Source organism: Coturnix japonica, chromosome 12 (assembly GCF_001577835.2).
Source record: "Coturnix japonica isolate 7356 chromosome 12, Coturnix japonica 2.1, whole genome shotgun sequence".
In the NCBI taxonomy this organism is placed as follows: domain Eukaryota; kingdom Metazoa; phylum Chordata; class Aves; order Galliformes; family Phasianidae; genus Coturnix; species Coturnix japonica.
The window spans coordinates 10,658,049-10,675,460 of NC_029527.1; the positions used below are offsets into that span (position 1 = coordinate 10,658,049).

At 43.5% G+C, this 17,412-nt stretch overlaps 1 protein-coding gene across 18 annotated transcripts in view; it reads right to left on the minus strand.

Moving 5' to 3' along the window:
• Window positions 1–17,412, minus strand: part of CADPS (calcium dependent secretion activator) — a 168,919-nt gene that overhangs the window by 28,286 nt on the left and 123,221 nt on the right. For 7 of the 18 annotated variants that reach the window (XM_015875147.1, XM_015875142.1, XM_015875148.1 and 4 more), the window contains 5 exons: window positions 16,799–16,807; window positions 12,975–13,131; window positions 11,950–12,091; window positions 5,832–5,978; window positions 2,615–2,770 (listed from right to left, as the gene is read on the minus strand). In XM_015875147.1, the coding sequence (XP_015730633.1) occupies window positions 2,615–2,770; window positions 5,832–5,978; window positions 11,950–12,091; window positions 12,975–13,131; window positions 16,799–16,807 (611 nt within the window). The remainder of the gene's footprint in view (window positions 1–2,614; window positions 2,771–5,831; window positions 5,979–11,949; window positions 12,092–12,974; window positions 13,132–16,798; window positions 16,808–17,412) is intronic. The other 11 variants (XM_015875150.1, XM_015875144.1, XM_015875141.1 and 8 more) reach the window with 3 other exon arrangements.

The window sequence follows — 17,412 nt, forward strand, 5'->3', positions numbered from 1 at the left end:
GGGTCACCAACCACCAGACCAGGCTGCCCAGAGCCACATTCAGCCTGGCCTTGAATGCCTCCAGGGATGGGGCATCCACAGCCTCCTTGGGCAACCTGTTCCAGTGCGTCACCACCCTCTGTGTGAAAAACAGCCTCCTAATATCTACCCTGAACCTCCCCTGTCTCAGTTAACAGGCACAGCTATGTATGTATGAACATACATGAGCCCACACAGAGCTTTTTAGAAGTAAAGACTACAGAATTTGATCTGCGCTGTGTATGAAAATACCAAGTTGTTTTTGACCAGCATCGGGAAGCTCCACAGTATGGTGGGCATTGCCTCATCTTTCTCTTGAGCCCCTCTGCAGATTCCAGGGGTACTTCACTAATCTAACCTAGCACAGAACAATTATCACATCAAACAGCATCTGCCAACAAATTAACATAGGAACTTCTATTTAGAAATAACAAATAGTATCAGCTGCAGCACAGGAATAGCTCCGATCTTGAAAGATCCCCCAAGGTTTATGCAAATGAAAACTAATTTACAAATGCGAAACTCCTGTTCTTGGGATCAGATCTGAACTGGTATGGAGGTCCTAATGCCTGGATGCATTAGCAGAAGAGCCCTGCCTTGCAAGGGCTGCTTTCCTGACAGCCCCGAAATACAACCGAGCGTGGAAGGCGGGGTGGCTCTTCCATGGCATTCAACAGTTCAGAGACAGACGCGAAGAAAAATGTTGTGTCAAACTGAAATTGCTAAAGAAACCTTAGCCAGGCCCTGTTTGCAGGTGATATAAATAGGGAAAGCAGCATATTGGTTTACATCAGCAGTGGCATTTGAACTGATTTAATTACCAGTGCCAGATTTAGCCTGGACTCGGGGACTAGAATCTTGATAATTACTGAAAGGACCAAAAGTGACTGGGATTTTCCATCTCCTCTCAGAGATGAGCATGTTCCTACTTACTTATGCTTAGAACCATTATATATAGTCATATAATTACAAGCTGGGACAGGTTTTCACAGAGGGGCAATGTATTTGTAGAAGGGCTGGAGCAGTTGGGAAGAAAAGGCCAGCTCTCGTCCTCAGATGGACCTGGAAACGTGCTTATTTTTCCCAGTTATCTCAGTCAACCTCACCTGATCTTATTTCTGTAGATCATCACAGCTACAACTGCACTGCAGATGCAGCAAAGTTGCCCATTGAATCACAGAATCATAGAATGACTTGGGCTGGAAACAATCTAAAATACCATCTGGTTCTAACCCTGTGTCATGGGCAGGGCAGACAACCAGCAGAGTAGGCACCAGATCACGTTGTACACGACCACATCCAGCCTGGCCTTGAAGACTCCTGGGATGGGTCAAAGTCCAGTTTCAAAGGGAACAGAGACCAGGAACTGCCTTATGCTGTCTCCAGCAAAGCATTTGCTGTTTACAGGAACGAACAGCACTGTATTCACTCTTAAATAACTACCTGACAACTGAAGATCAGCTTCCATACCAGCCAAAGGACCAAAACCAGCTGCTGCAATGTAGGGTGACTTGCTCCAATCAAAAGACACCACGGCCACCTCATTGCTTTCAGAAGGGTGAGAGCAGGCCCCGAGCTGCCTGCTGCCAGCAGGCGAGCCTCCTGCCTCCATCTCAGGGACCAACCGTGCCTTCTCCTATGGTGACGTTGGATATCCAGACTGTGAGAACGTGTGAACAACAAACCCCATGCTCGCGCTTGCGGAGTGGCCAGGCAACTGTGGTACAGAACAGCCACATCACACATTGCATCTATTATTAGCAGTACCAGCTGTATTTGGCACTCGTTTTGCCTTTGGTCTGTCTCTTTGTCTATTAATTTTTGCGCGATGGAATGCAAAGTTCATTTCTTCCTCCTGCCTAATCAGCTCTGACACCAAATGAACATAAATTACTGTGGGAAGTTTGACAATTTAAGGGTAACATTTTGTTTTCAGAATGACAGCTGCCTGTGTGTTTGAAAGTTTTTAAAGAAACCTCTCTCTTTTGGAAGATCTGCAGGTGAGCATCCTGCATTGTGCTGATGATGCACTGCCTTTACTCTTTCAACAGCAGATGTGAAGCCTGTGTGCCAAGCTACGCTATCTTTTTTTTTTTTATTATTATTATTTTCTTTCTTTTTTCTTTTTTTTCCCCATGGATCTGTGTTTTCTAGCTGGGATCTTACTTGGGGCTATGCCTTCAGCATTCAGCCCTGCTGACAGCAAACTGCACTGATAAAGACTCAACCTCTTGTGAGGTGCCAACAAGTTAACAGCCCATAAAGCCTGAAACTGTGGGTGGTTCATTTCCTTCCTGCCTTCTTGTGAATACAGAATCATAGAATAATTAAGGTTGGAAAAGACCCCTAAGATCATCCAGTCCAATGATCTTAGGGGATCATTGATGGGATGGGATGCAACCCATCACTGCCATATGAATACACTCTCTCCAGAGTCTCAACAAGCAAACAAGTGTTTGCGGAGCCCATGGCTCACAGCAGTGGGTGCCTCTGTGCTCAGTTGGTGATGGGCAGAGGTGAGCTGGGAACACTGATAGTGAGACAAAACCAAGTGCTGCTCCCTGTGAGCTCCTGTCTAGCTCATGTGCACACGTACCTCTTCACACAGGACTCGATCATGTCACTCGCCATAAGCTTCAAACGCTGCTCCAAGTGTTTCCCAAACTCCTCCTCAGGCCAGTGCAAATCCCGGATGAAGGTCTGTAGGGCATCCAGCTTCCAGAACAGATCTTCTGAGGTGCCTGATCCATTGCTGACAGGGCAAAAGGAGAAAAAAAGTCATAGGTGGCATCGGGCTCCCTGTAACCTGATGTGGAGACCATTCCTGCAACAAGTGTGGAGCAGACAGTAGTTTCATACACAGGACAACGCTGGCAATCTCCACCATCAGGATTTTGAGTTTTACCATACAGTTGCCTAATCTACCTTGCTGTCATAACCCACAAAACTCTCCAGACCAGATGAGTGAGACAACACCGAGTTACACATATTAACAGGAAGAATGTGTGTATGGTAAAAATCAGCCTTAGTTAATAACCACATTAACATATGCGATTATTAAGAATTAAGGCCAGAAACTGTGGTAGAAAAATCCTCGGTCAATAATAACTACCATACCGGAATGTATGCAGTTATTAAGATGTGGGGTCTCATGCAATCCTCCCCCCTCCAAACCGTATCTTTTAGGTGGCCTCGTCCCGCCCGCTGAGGGCCCGGCTCTTGGGATGGGGCAGTGCTAACAAGTGGTGCGCGAGGACACGCGTTAGCTCTTAACAGCTGGAGAAAAACAGGGGGTAAGTCCATTGAGCTGAGGGCACTGGGCATCTCATAGCCAGGTCTTCTGGCTGGATTGACTGCTGCAGCTCTCCACAGATCTGCCTCTTGCAAAGGCATCTAAAGGACAACAGATTTTTCTTTTTTTTTTAGTTTTCAAATTTCTTTTGCAACATCTTTGGCCTGTCACAAAACTCTACATTTCTCTCCATAGCTTGTATTCTCGAACCCCACCCTTGCCCAGATGGAAGTCTTTGGTCCTGCAGCTACACCGGCTCTTTTCACAGTATAATTATATCTCCCAAACCTCCACTGACAGAACAAAAATATAGAACTCGATGGTGCTCTGTTTGTGCAGAGGAATTTATGCATCCATAGCCCTTCTCCCTCCCTCTCTTCGTCTCCCTCACTTTTTTCAGAGCAATTACCAAGGGAGCTTCAAGAGTTTCGACCCCCTCCTCGCATACCACTAATGCTAACACAGTAATTTATAAGATATTTAGCACACCATGCATCACCACTTGTGCTGACATCATCTATAGAAACAGATGAGGGAGGGTGTTTCTATTGTGACAGATGCCAGCTGCATTGAGTTAATGCCAGAGGAAATCGGAGCCAATGCATACATGGCTACCACCAGGTGAAAACCATGATCCCAACATGCGGGGCCCTGTGGTCCCGTTAGCACAGGGAGAACAATAGAGAGCATGGGTCATCTCCATGGCAAGAGAAACAGATCTGACACTAAGCAACAGGTAACACATCCTTGATGGAGGGGATGGGTGAGTAAAAGGAAACCAGGAAAGTGAAAAGATAAAGAATCAGGCATTTCTTTAACCAGGGGACAAGTGTGCAGAAGGCTCCAGTGCTGATCTAGCCACCGATTTTTGGATTCTCCTGGTTCAAACCTCTGCCCGGGTGTAAGAAAGCTTTACCAGTCTAAATCCAGTTTTGGAAATGCATAGATTTGGATTTCTGTCTGAAATAATTAAGTATGTGCAAATGCAGTAATTGGTATTTACCACAGCAACATTATCACACCCATTTGGTCTCAGAATTTTAGAATTAGTATTTTTGGTCTTTTTCTCACTTTTGATTAGGACTACATGCGAGTTAACAATATATTAGATTTACTTCCAAGCTGCACTGTTAATATTTTGCTCGTGAGCACCGCAATTACTCCAGTCACACAGGCAGCTTGCAATATACCATTAACGTTCACATTTTCAGAGGGATTATCCAATATTCTGTCATGACATGATTCTTATCTTTTCAAGGCAATACCACACAGCATGCACAGAGAAAAAGATTAAAACTTTCAAGTACTCTTTACAGGCAACTGCCTAATCTAGCCTTTAATACAGCTCTCTTAGCATGAATATGAGTTGTATCGCTTTGAAACAAAAAATTGAAAAATCTAATAAAAAATTAAACACCAGTGTTTGCTTTACTTACGCAAAGCCTGTGCATGGCAGAGGCATTTGGTGGACCCCAGGTGTAGATATAACCTAGGGTGTTCCACTGACAGAGATGGGGGAGAACCTGGGAAGCTTCTTTGGTTTTATTCTTTAAGATTAAGGAGATGGTAGGGAAAAAGCAGCTCATCTGTGTAGAGCTGGCTGAGACCATCTCATATTAGCATAACCATAGATAGCCCAGCAGAAATGGGGTGATCCAAGATCCTGTGTTAGGACATCTTGAGACACCAACTGCTTCCAATGCTGAGGTCTGGGCTTAGCCCGCTTGTACTCCTCTCTGCACTGGTTGGTGGCTGGGAACTTTAGGGGAAAACTGGAGTAAGAGCAGAAGTTGCCTGATGTGTGCTCAGGTGGGGATAACCAGAGCTGCCCTCCTGAGCACCTCGAGCTCACACAGGGAGCCAGAGTAGAGCCCCAGGCTCCTGGGGAGCAACTGCATTAACACAGTGCCCATTTTCTCCATCCAAAGACAAAGGTTCATTCTGAAAATATCTCTTTAGTTGGCCAAAGGATTACCCAGGCTACAGCGATGGACATGGAATTTCAATTGCCCTCTGGGCCCTCTCACCACCTGAATAAGAGTTGTTCCTCTATGTTAAACTGTTTCATCAAAATCAAGACAGTAATTATCATCTGGGGAATGTGGAACTTGCATTAAATAAAATTCAGTGTTAGATCTACATCTGGTCCACAGAAATTGGTTGACTGGCATTGAAGTTGGCTCATCTTCTCTTTTGGACAAAACTCTTTTCTGAGACACATCATTTCCCATTATGCACTCCGTGTTTCATATGTTGGCCAGAACATGTCCCATTGGTGACAGCTGTTTTGTAAAGCAAGATACTCGCTCAAACTCTCAGTGGGAGTAAGAAAATTTTCAAGATTTATACAAAAAACCCTCAAAATACACATGCCAGAAATTCATCAGTGTCTCATTCAGAAAACGTCTAATTAACTGTATCACTCTTTAAAGTTTTATATAATGCACAGAAACAAACAATACATATCCATGCCAAGATGACTTTAAATTTAAATGAGATCTAATTTGAACTGAATACACACTCAGAATCATAAATAGCAGCCATCCATGACGGTGCAGAAAAGCTAGGCATTTGTGGGATGCCTAGCGGGATGTTAACTGGTAGATTTGGTACTTTAGGGAGATTCACATTTGGTAGATTCACATTGGGCAGATTACTTGTTAAACTCCTGTGGAAGAAACAGACAGAAAGAAAAAATACCATAACAGTGACAATGCAGATGTAGCAGAAGCACGTGACACTTATAAACAAATCTGCAGAATTCACAGCACGACGACAGTTAGGAAACTAAAGCAAAACATTTCAGAAAGAAGCATGGGTATGGAAGCTTAACTGTACTGATTTTGCAGTCTGCAATCAAATGGAAGTTACTTAAAAAAAAAAGAATGAAAGAAGAAGGGGAATCACAAAGTAGCAGATTAACAGAGTACTCAAACACCCACACAAAATAACTTAACCTTCAATTCCTGATACCGTTTCAAAGTGCAGGGAGCAGCCTTTACTTGGAAAAACCTATCTCGTCAGGAAGTGAGTCTCGGTTCAAGATACTCAGGTTGGATGGATACATGAAATAGCTGAAGGAAGCAAGCTCCCAGAAAAGTCAGGGTGCTTTTCTTGGCATCAGGACTCAAAATAATAAACACAGTTTGAAATTCTAACTCTGCTGAAGTTCTTCAGAGTTTTTCTTGCCACCAAATTCAACGAAGCCAGGATTCACTCCAAAAAACACTTGTTTTTCTTGTACTCTAAAAATAACAAAGCTATGCTAAAATCTGGACTAATCACTTCCTAAAGGAAGACTTGTGCCCTAAATTCAACCTTGCATTTCTGCGTCTCACAAATTGCCCAGGTCCACATATGTGCACTTTGAATGAATTGCATTTAATACATTTGGGGCTGGTATACGAACATTCCTTGGCTGGAAATGGGCCAGGGAGTGATTAAGGCAATCAAAAGTTAATTTATGAACCAAGTGTACTTGAGCATCACGACTTCAACAAGCATTTTCAGATATGCAACTGTTATGCAAAAAGAGATCTTTTAAAAATGGGCTAATGTATTAATTTAATCTGAAACATTGTTTTTCCTGAAACAATGTGTGGTATAGCAACACCACATGCCTGAAGTTTGCAAAACACCATCTTTTCTGGATCATTATTTGAGCTCGGTAAAAGTGGAATCAGGACTTCAGGCTTTCAGTTTCGTGTTGTACTGCTGAAGCTTCTCTGTTGATGTGCATGGACCCAACTTTGATGCTCAGGCTTCTGTTGGTGGAAAAAACACAATCCAAAACCTTCTTCCAGTGGAAAAAGAATACGTCTGTTCTGGTTTTCTTATGTTTCTATGCTTCTTAGTAGATTGGATTTCACTTTATCTGCTTGCTCTCTTTGTTAGACAGTAAGCAGATAGGAGAATTCACTGATGTAACAAAGCCACCCATTGTTTCCATTCATCCTGTATCTGCCTATTAAGATGATATGATTACTGAATGAGACACAGACTTCACAGTGATTGAGAGTGTGTTGAATCTTCAGAAATGGCACTGCATGTGGTTAAATACTGCTGCGGAATAAAGAAATAGCAAGAGGTGGACAACATATAAATGTATAAGGAAAAGCAACTTAAATAACTTAGCCAGATGGTAAATACATAAATCAGAGGACCTTTGGTTTTAATATTAAAATTCAAGAAGTGACAGTGTTATATTAATAAAAACACTGTATTAATAAAATGTGACTTCTAGAGTAAACAGTATACTATATTCACACGGAAACATATTTCTTTTATACAACACATTATTTTGCTGATGCAAGGATATGCTGTGAGAATAAGTTAGTATTCCTAAAAGGAAACAGAACAGCAAAATAATGCCGTGTATTACGTTAACATACAGTAACTAATTTTAAAAATATTCTCCTGAATTGACATGCACAATTTTGCAGGTTCAACTCATCTAATTATCTGACTAACAGTTGCAGTGAGACCTGTAAAAAATGATTAATATTACCAACAAATGTTCCAGCCCGCAGTTGCTCAGACCATAAAAACCACAGGTCCAAGAAGAGAAACTATATCTAAAAGCTAGCAATGCCTATTTAATATAGATGGCTAAATATAACCTCAGCCATCAGGCAGGGAATGTGGGCATTTGGATCAACAAGATGAGTTCTGTCTCATTTAAGAAGCTTTGGGACTGGATCCTGATACGTTTGAGAAGAGACGTGCACTCTGGAGCTGTACTGCTTGTTATCCTGGTTTCTTCTGCTTCACCCCATTTGCTGGCGATGGAAATGGCTTTCACCTGTGCTGCCAGTGAGGGAATTCTCAGTGCAGACAGACTGGCAGCACACCGTGCCAGCATCCCCACGCTCGCACCGCACCGTGTGGTGGTGCTGATGGCAGGAAACACGTTGCAATGCACAGGGGACACTCCTGCAGGGCTGCCCCAGGACAGGAAGGAGGGCAGGATATCACTGTGTTTTTACCGAGGGGTCTCCTGGTTTCAGAGCAGAGCTAAATGAGAGCCCTGACCCTGTGGCAATGCTGAGGTCCTGCGTGATGGTTTATGGATTGAAGAGGCAGATTCCTGTCTCTTCCATCACCAGAAATGCTCACTACCTTCCTGTCTAGGCTGAGCAAATGCTCGAGAGCAAATCTTTTCACAAAAGCCTTGATGTGAAGCAAAGAGCTTATAGTGAAGTAAGCAGTCAGATCTGTGCTCTTCCTCTCTCTGACTGACACCCAGAATAGTAACAAAAATACTCCTTTTCACTACAGCAGTGCTTTCTTTGAAGGGGAAACATTTTTCACTAGCTCTATAGCTTTACTGTACACCCTCTTCCAATGATTAGTATAATCACACAGTTCAATTTCTTACATTTTACATGAAAGATAAATCCATAAAGTTTGCAAAGGGTCAGTAGATGTTAAAGGTAGGATGAGAGTGCAGCAAGGACAGCCTCAGGTCAGTCAGTAACCTCCTCATCAAGCAGCTCAAACTGGCTGTCCCTGCACCAGTTTTAGCATTTGCTCAGAAAGATCTTCTAACACAGACACACACACACAGAGACACACACACACACATACGTGTCTGCTGGCTGCAGATCAATCAGTGTTCCCTGGGAAGCTAGCACGAAAAACCCATTGCACAACCCTACTTTTCCAAGACCTCTCAACTCACCAGAGAACAGACCTGCTCTGTATCCTCCGTATTTGGATGACTGTGCTAGGGACAAGTGTTCCACGCTTCTCTGTGTGGATTCATACGAGCACACCAGCTGCTCTAGCTATAGGGCAAGGACCCCCTGCAAATTCAGCAGCTCTGCAGAGGCAGCTTACAGAGCCCTTATGAGCACATTACATCGATGCTTTTTCCCCCGTGTTTTCAGTACTTCACAGTATCTCCCTCACTGTTTGTGATTTCTGTACCTAACTCTTTGTAGCATAAGGTGCAGAGTATTCAGCAATGAAAATAGAAGAAATACATGCCTGCAAACTGCCATCTGGTCAGGTTATGGTGGGCTACATATTTCAGCCTTGACTGCAAGCATGAGTGTAGAGATACCCTTTCAAAAGCCTCTGTGCTGTGGAATAGTTTCCTGGCTCAGAGGAGATAATGATACTTCCTTCTTGCATTTCACTGCAGAGATCTGAAGTGGGACTGCAGGAGGCTCAGTGCAGAGGGCATTTATAATGACCTGCCTTTCCTGGCCAACCTGAAGGCCTTTCTTCAAAGCAGAGCAAAGCCATGGAGCCACATTCTCACAGCGTACCCAGTTCCAGAAAGTTTCTGTTGGACAGTCTGAAGCAGAGGGCTGAGACTTGGATGGGAATTGGCTGGCGTGAAATACTGGAGAATCACTAGCTTGAAAACTCAACTGTGCTTCAGTGGATACGTAAGGTAAAAAGGAATTAGATACAAGAAGGCAAATGAAATCAACTTTATCTCCGATCTCAGTTTTTCCTGCAAGTTCACTGTAGATCCGCCAAAGAAGAGCAGTTGGTCTGCCCAGGAGGCAAACGATGAAGATCCTCAACAATTAGTTCTGAACGGCGCCTCAAAGCTGCCATAAGGTCTTAGGAACAGCACCCCCCTTTGCCTTCACACAGCATGTGTCACCCTCTGTTGCTTGCCGGTTCCTCTCCTTGCTGGGTCTGATTGAACAAAGGCAGCATTTGCAACTCACACCTCTGTGTGCGAGACACAAGAACAAATAGCAACTAGTGAAAAAAAAAACAACCCAGAGTTCATCCTTTCACCAGAAGGACATGAGCTTCTTGTGAAAAGCACCCACTTTCCTGCTGGAACAAAGCATTTTAATACTCAAGGCTGCACGACATGTAGATAATCCATCCCGGGCTTCTGCTCAGAACTGTGATGCTCAAAGCATTCTGCAGTTGAAGCTCCCCAAAGGGCAAAGCCGCTACAAGATAGCGAAGAAAAGACCTTTGAAAAAGTGTCAAAGATAACTTGAAAATGATAGATATTGGCATAGCCAGGGACAAAGCGTTTTGACAGGCAAGTACCACAGCCAAGTACTCATGTACATCCACAGTTATGCCACAAGTCAGAGAATGCCAAAATAATATCATCTTCTGAAAAAAAAGGAAAAAGCAGAATGAATTGCTTGTGACCACTCAAACGAGGTGGACACAGTTACACTGAATTAACTTCCTCTGTTTCATAACAGACAGGAGATACAAACAGATTCATTGCTAAAGCAGAACTCTGAAATTAAAGTTAATGCTAACTTCGAAGTGCAATTCTGCTTGAAGGAGTGGCTGTAAAAATGGCATTCTCCTACTCGAAAGATCTATTTCTTCTATGTTTTCTGGGTCACATCTGCTTATTTGAAACAAGATTTTTTAGGATTTTTAATCTTGTTAGCCTGCAGACCAAAGACGGCAAATGGAAAGTGAGAGAGACTCCTGAACGCCAGCCACTTAACCCCACTCAAAACACAGGAGATGATCAGGTGTCAAGAAAAGGCCTGTGATTTGGCAGGCAGAATCCTTATGGATGCTGAGGATGCTCACGAAAGAAAGGAAAAAACCTGGGTAATCAGATTCCAGGTTGCATATGGGAGGCTGGCTGCTGAACAAAATCTCTTTTCCTTGTAAACCGAACATATTTGGTGTGAAAAGCCCTGAAAGACCACACGCTCTTTTACACAGCAACCTCTGAGAGCACAGTGCGACTTAATTTTGCCTAGAGAATCACAAAGAAGCAGGGAAAATATGTCTGCAGAAGTCAGCTGGTCTGAGTCCCCAGCCTGGGACACTGTCAGCTTCTTGGTACTTGCACAGGGTCAATCTTTCCCTTTTAAGTCTGTTAACAGAAGGAAAAGTCCATTCTTTTCCGTCACAGGACCCAATATGAGTTTTTAGAGCAAGCACAGCAGGGTTCAGCAGTGCTTCAAAACCTGTGAAATAACAGCAGCAATCTCAAGCAAATGCCACGTTTTTACATTCACCAGCTCCTGAGTTCCATTCGGATTTCTCTCAGGCCATTCATTTTTTGCTGGCCAACTCCTACCCCTCCACATCCAATAAGTGGTTCTGCTCAATGGCTCATCACATCACATCCCCTCTGGGCTGGTCACTCCTGCACCCCTGCAGCTGCCTGGGGCTGGGACAAGCTGAGCTGATGGGGATGCTGCCCACAACCACTCACTATAGGGGTGATGTGCTTTACCTCCATGGAGTGGGTGGAAAAAATGAGTATTGGGAAAAATCAGTTCAGCAGTGACTCACTCAGGTTCTAGGGCTGTACCGAACATGTCAAAGCAAGGTTTTTTGTTCTGAAAAGGAGCTATCTGAGTTCCAAAGCAGCGCTGGGACAGGCATCTTAGGAAGGGATCCAAAAAGCCATGCCAGCTAAGAAAGTTTTCACATTTTCATGCTTCCAGGTCCAAAAGCACACGGTTTGAACTGAGGCAGCAATGCATTTCAAACAGCAAATATAATTTCCTTCATTAACTTCAAAACCTTGAAGAGTTCAGGCCTTCTATTCTTAGCATTCAACTAGAAAACATCAAGCACTTTCTGCATGTCCAATCTAATATTTGCTAATTCATCTCTGTATGAATCTCCATCCATTTGCACCCAAATTCCGATTGTATCAAAGGAGGTTTCCTTACTTTACTGGCTCCCATGACTCCCGCTCAAAGCCCCTGTGAATTGACTGTGCAATTGAGGACTCCATCAGATCGACATATCTAACAACAAGTGGAGCAAACAGGTCTTGGAGGTGTTTGTGGAACTTTCCATTGCACAAATTATCTAGAATAGATAAATAAAAGTATAGTAAGAAACTACTGTTACTAAAAGCTCTGTAACAAACCACAGCGTGGCACTTCATTACAACAAGTTTGTCAGCAAACAGAAAGAAACTCAGAGAACAGAACAGGAGCTGGCATCGAGCACCAACGCTCACGACACAGACAGCAGGAATGGCACCTTCATCAAAACAGACAGACAGACAACAAATCTTCTTTCCCATTAATGTCAAACTTACAGGTTACAAATACATTGTTATCTCCTGGGAATAAAATGGGTATAAGAAATACCGCATGGCAAACATTATGGCTTTTGCAGGTAGGAGGATTGTTTCTTATTCAGTTACTCACTACTATGGCACTCTCAGAGGATGAGTCCCTGCTTCGTGAGTGGTGGGGTTTGAAGGCGTGAGCCTTCTCCATGCCTTGGAGAAGTGCCTTATTTCACAGAGCACCATGCTCTGTGAATTCCTCTTACTCTCATTTAATTTAAATCTTTTCCTTCCTTCAGTGAAGTGTTTTAAAGAAGGGACTGGTTTGCTCCAAGCTAAAAAAAAAATGCAGCACCCACATATAAAACAACACACACATTTAATGACGGTGTACATAATTCCCTGCTTGTCAGGCAGCCATTACAAAAGACTTGAGAAGATGAAACAAAATAGAAGTTCAACTTCTCACCTTCATCTGAGGCATTTGACTTAAGGGGTGTCTGTGTGTGCACCACAGAATTGCTTTTTTCTAGTGGAAGTGGAACCAAACCAAGCCGATGCTAAGAGTCTGCACTGTGCCTCTCTACCCAGCTCAGCTCTCTGTGCAGCACAGAGAAGTATTAGCAGTAACCTGAGCCGCCCACTGAAAAGAAATGACCAAAATACAATACATACAGTCACTACGGAGGAAATCGTTTAGAAGTTGAAAGAGTGGAAAGCTGTCCCACGTGTCGGGGGGTTGCACCTCTAACGCAGCATCCATATCCACCGCAAACAGCGACAGGAAGGTCTCCGCATGCTCAACCATTAAGTCTGACCACCAAGCAAAGGCCTTGGTAGAAAAAGATAACAGAGCAGTATGTTAGTTCCAATAAAGCACAGTCACAGATGCCAGGCCACAGATCTCCAAAAAATGTGCACCCCGTGGAAACTACCTTTATTGTAAAGAGAACAGTGCTTTCCAGTGCTGGCCTGCACGTACAGCGCTAATCACGGGAATTAGGCACTGCTGTTGTCATACAAAGGTTTCCTGCAGAAGATCTATTCAGGGCTCCACCATAAAGGCAGGCAGGTGTAACACAGCAGAGAAGGTTCTGTCTGTTCAATTTACAATAAATTACTTGATTCATCTTTAGTTATGCTAATTGTCAGAAAACAACTAATTCTTCTTCCAAATGATAGAAATCAGGGAGTTTCTTCACTGTGGGTGGGTTTTATGCTGTTTTTCAGCAGTTCAGATTTTATTCGGCTTCACTACTTCTATTTCTCTTTAAAAAACTGCCTAAGACATTAAAATCTGCCCTAAGTCCCTCTCACTCTTATTTAGAAGTGATTCAAGCATCACCTGTAGAAGTTACTACAGCACTGTTCATTTTACATGGCCAGCTATACACATCATCTAAATACACTACCACCTTCATTAACGCTACTTATCAGGAAACAAAGCTCTATTATCAACATGCCAAGATTTTAAAAAATAAGAAAAAAAATAGCTCTACAAGCCTGTATTTTCAAAGAGGCAGGAAAAATATATATATATATATATATATGCATATCTAATCTATCTTGAAAACCAAGAAAGATCAGTGAAGTAACTCATTCTCATGCACATGGGTCCTTCAGACTGACTGGACGGGCCCTCTGACGTGACATTCACATCATACATGGCTCAGATGTGAATGTTCCAAACGCATGCATGCGTGTTTAGTAATCACTTCTGGCTGGGAACATGCAATATGAGAAAGGCTGTCGTTAGGACCATGTGCCATAATTTGTAAGCGACAGAAAATTACTCAGTGACTTAAAGGATCTGAGAAATGGCTTTCCAGCACTTTGCAAGAGAAAGAAACCTCTAGCATAGGCAGAAGGCTAGAGATAGAGCAGAAAAGACTGGGCGTAAGGCATTCAGTTCAGAGGAACTGCCATTTAGGAACGGGTATTTTTTGCCACCAGGTCAGTGCCATGGACCCCTATAATAGTTCCTATTTTGGACTGACTTTTCAGCAGGCAGCGACACTGTCAGGAGGTCTTTGGGACTATTTCCATTCCTTTCCTCCCTCAAAACAGTCATTCTGCTGTTATTCCATGAGTTGATATAAACTGGTGTTAAGACATGTATAGGTTGGATGTGACATTGGGCATTATGCACCCTGAGCACATTTCAGATGTAAAATAGCCAAAATAACCAAATAAATCCCAAGCTAATCTTAGTACTGGGCCAGCCCCATGGTGGGAGCATGGGAGAGATGAACTGTGCTATGAAGTAACTCCGTCCCTGGGATGTCTGGGCAGCCCAATGTCTGCTACAGTGAAGAATCCAAGCTGGCCCCAAAGACCAGTGGCAACCAAGGTCTGGGGGGTGGAAGAGAGGGGAGGCAAGAGAGCATCTTCTGCAACAAGTCCGACATAATCGCTGCAGAGTCCTGCAATATAACCTGCTTCCACAAAAAAAAAAAAAAAAAGAAAAAAAAATTGCTATTTTAAAAGAATGAGGAAGAAAAGCACATCATTTGTGGGGGGAAAAAAATAATGCCCAAACCAGTCACTGTTTCCCTTCTGCTGGAAAAGTCAACTGTTATCTCCACATGTCTCTGACTTATGTCAGGTTCCTCAACCTCCTTCTCCCTACTCTCAGAGGACAGGCCCTGTTGCAGTGGGAGCAAAACCACCATATTTTGAAGAGCTCCTTCAAGATGGTAACATTTTCTGTATTTACCATCCACTTACCTGCTTTACTCGAATGTAAAGGCAAAAAAAAAAAGAGTGTTCCTTCTAGCCAAACACACCTATTATTGTATGTTTTACACATGGATACACATGTATATATGTATGACCTCAAGGGCTTAAAATACATATATACATATACACATATGTATACATAGAGAGAGAACATGAGTTCAGAAATACGTGAAGATCACGGTCTCTGGTATGTGCCATCAGTCATCCAGGGAGACAAAAACGGAGCTGGAAGACATCTGGTGAGAGAGATGTTGCAATGGCAGAGACCTCCAGCTCTTACCCAGGACCAAGGCACTGCTGTTTCTTTTGCATTTTTGTCTGTGCTTCTTTGAGATGGGTAGGACTAACCCCAATGAGAAGACGTGACGCTTTTGGTCTAATGGCTTTTGAACATATTCCATGCTCTGAGTTTTCCTTTCTGGGTTCTCACTAGCATGTCTGCCTGGATGTCCATGCTTAGAAATAAAAAAAGGGGTGTATTTTAATGGAAAAAAATCATGATTATCAGAAAAGAAGGCATTCCTTCAGCAATGCCATTGATTCATGATGCCACTGAATTCTGCTGAACATCCAAAGCAGACCAAGAAATCTCACCTTGCAGGTTGAACCTTCTCACCTTCAGACAGAAGGACAAGATGGGGGGAAAAAAACAACCCTCTCATCTGGAATAATTTGAAAAAAACATGCAATACCTCAGCACTTCTCACTGCACAGGAACAGAATAATGGGGCTGTAATGCATAATAAAGATGGTCTGATAAATCAGCCAGCCTCTCGTCTCTCTGTTCCTTTGGGTGCAATTCCAAGTGTGCAGAGAGCTGGCCCACTGCCTGAACACCACTGAAATGCCACAGAAACCCTCGGGACAGGGATTCAATAACATACCAACAGAGTGCTGGGCTTCTGGACAGAGATAAATGTCAGTCTTTCAGGTCACCATTCAGAACAAGGGGCCAGGATGCCTCCTATCCGTGTTGGCGTTAACCTTCTGTCTCTAATCAAAGCCTTGTGACACAGAAGATGCTGAAGAGCAGTTTTGAATCTTCTTCCATGTGAGGATCAGAGCAGTGCAGCTGGCTGAACACCACGGGCCCTCTTGTTGCCTGCTGCAAAAGTCCACTATTTCCTAAACAACTGGTGCTTTAAAATCAGCTCTTTCCAGGCTGGTTGCACACACAGCCTAAGCTGGTGATGAGTGGAATAAAGCACTCATCATCCTTGGGCAAGCTCCTGCAGTTCATGTGTAAGTGCAGAGCTCTCAGGCAACCCCCTGCTTTGCAAAAGTGAAGTTCATTTCACTCTTCACCATGTATATTCTCTCTCTACATATAAATACTGTATATCCAGTACAAGGCACATACAGACAAAACCAGAGGAAGAACACTACCATTCTAGTCACTTGTGTAGAACTCAGTCCACCTCCACCACAGTGTACTATAGATCAGGTGAATGCAAAACAACAGAGGTAACAACAGGCTGAGGAGAGATTCCAGGCGGGTAGGGTTGTGTTGGGATGTAACTGCAGCGCTCGTAAAATAGACCCATTGCTACATGCATGGACTGGACTGCTACGCCACACTGACCCTCTGTGTAAGGCTACCAGCTCCACAAGCAGCCGACTGGGAGTTGCTGTTACATTCCTTGGTCAAAGTTACGGAAGCGAGGGCAAACCAGGTAAAATCCCAGTAGGAAACATGGCACTGAGAGGGCATGCACGAAATATGACAGGAGTGACTCGTGTCATTCGGTTTAGTCACATACCTCTTTCCCCTGCCAGGATCATCCAAGATTGAATGAACAGTAGAAAAACAGGGAGGAAATTTAAATATGCAAGCAGGCATTAGTTGGGTGTCGTGGATTGTTGTGTATTATCAATAAGTTAAGTTATATTGCAAATGTAATATACCCCGGAATGATTTTTAGGTGATTGTGAAATTATTTACCAAATGCTCTTAACGCAAAATATAGTCAGTATATACAAAAATGGGAAGGAAGGAAGAGTGAATGAGTGTTACAATACCTACAGTCATACACAATAACTGTTCGCTCTGATTTTCAGAATGTTCAATTTCCAACACTTAGCCAAGAGCCCCAGATTTACAGCCAACACGGGGCTCGATCCTGCAGATACTTACATGGGTGGGCAACGTCGCTGCCTGGGGCAGTCCCTGTGAGCTGGCACTGTCCTGGCAGCGCTGCTGGCTGCCTCGGGGCTCAGGGTTTCCAGGGTCGAGCCTCGGGGTCCTCTAACATCTATTTGCCCCTGACACGGTTACAGTGTTTTTAAAACATGAATCTTTCCATTAAAGCACTTTGAAGAGTTAAGAGGATGGGACCGCTCTGGTATGGAGCTGGTGGTGGACATATGTGGCTCT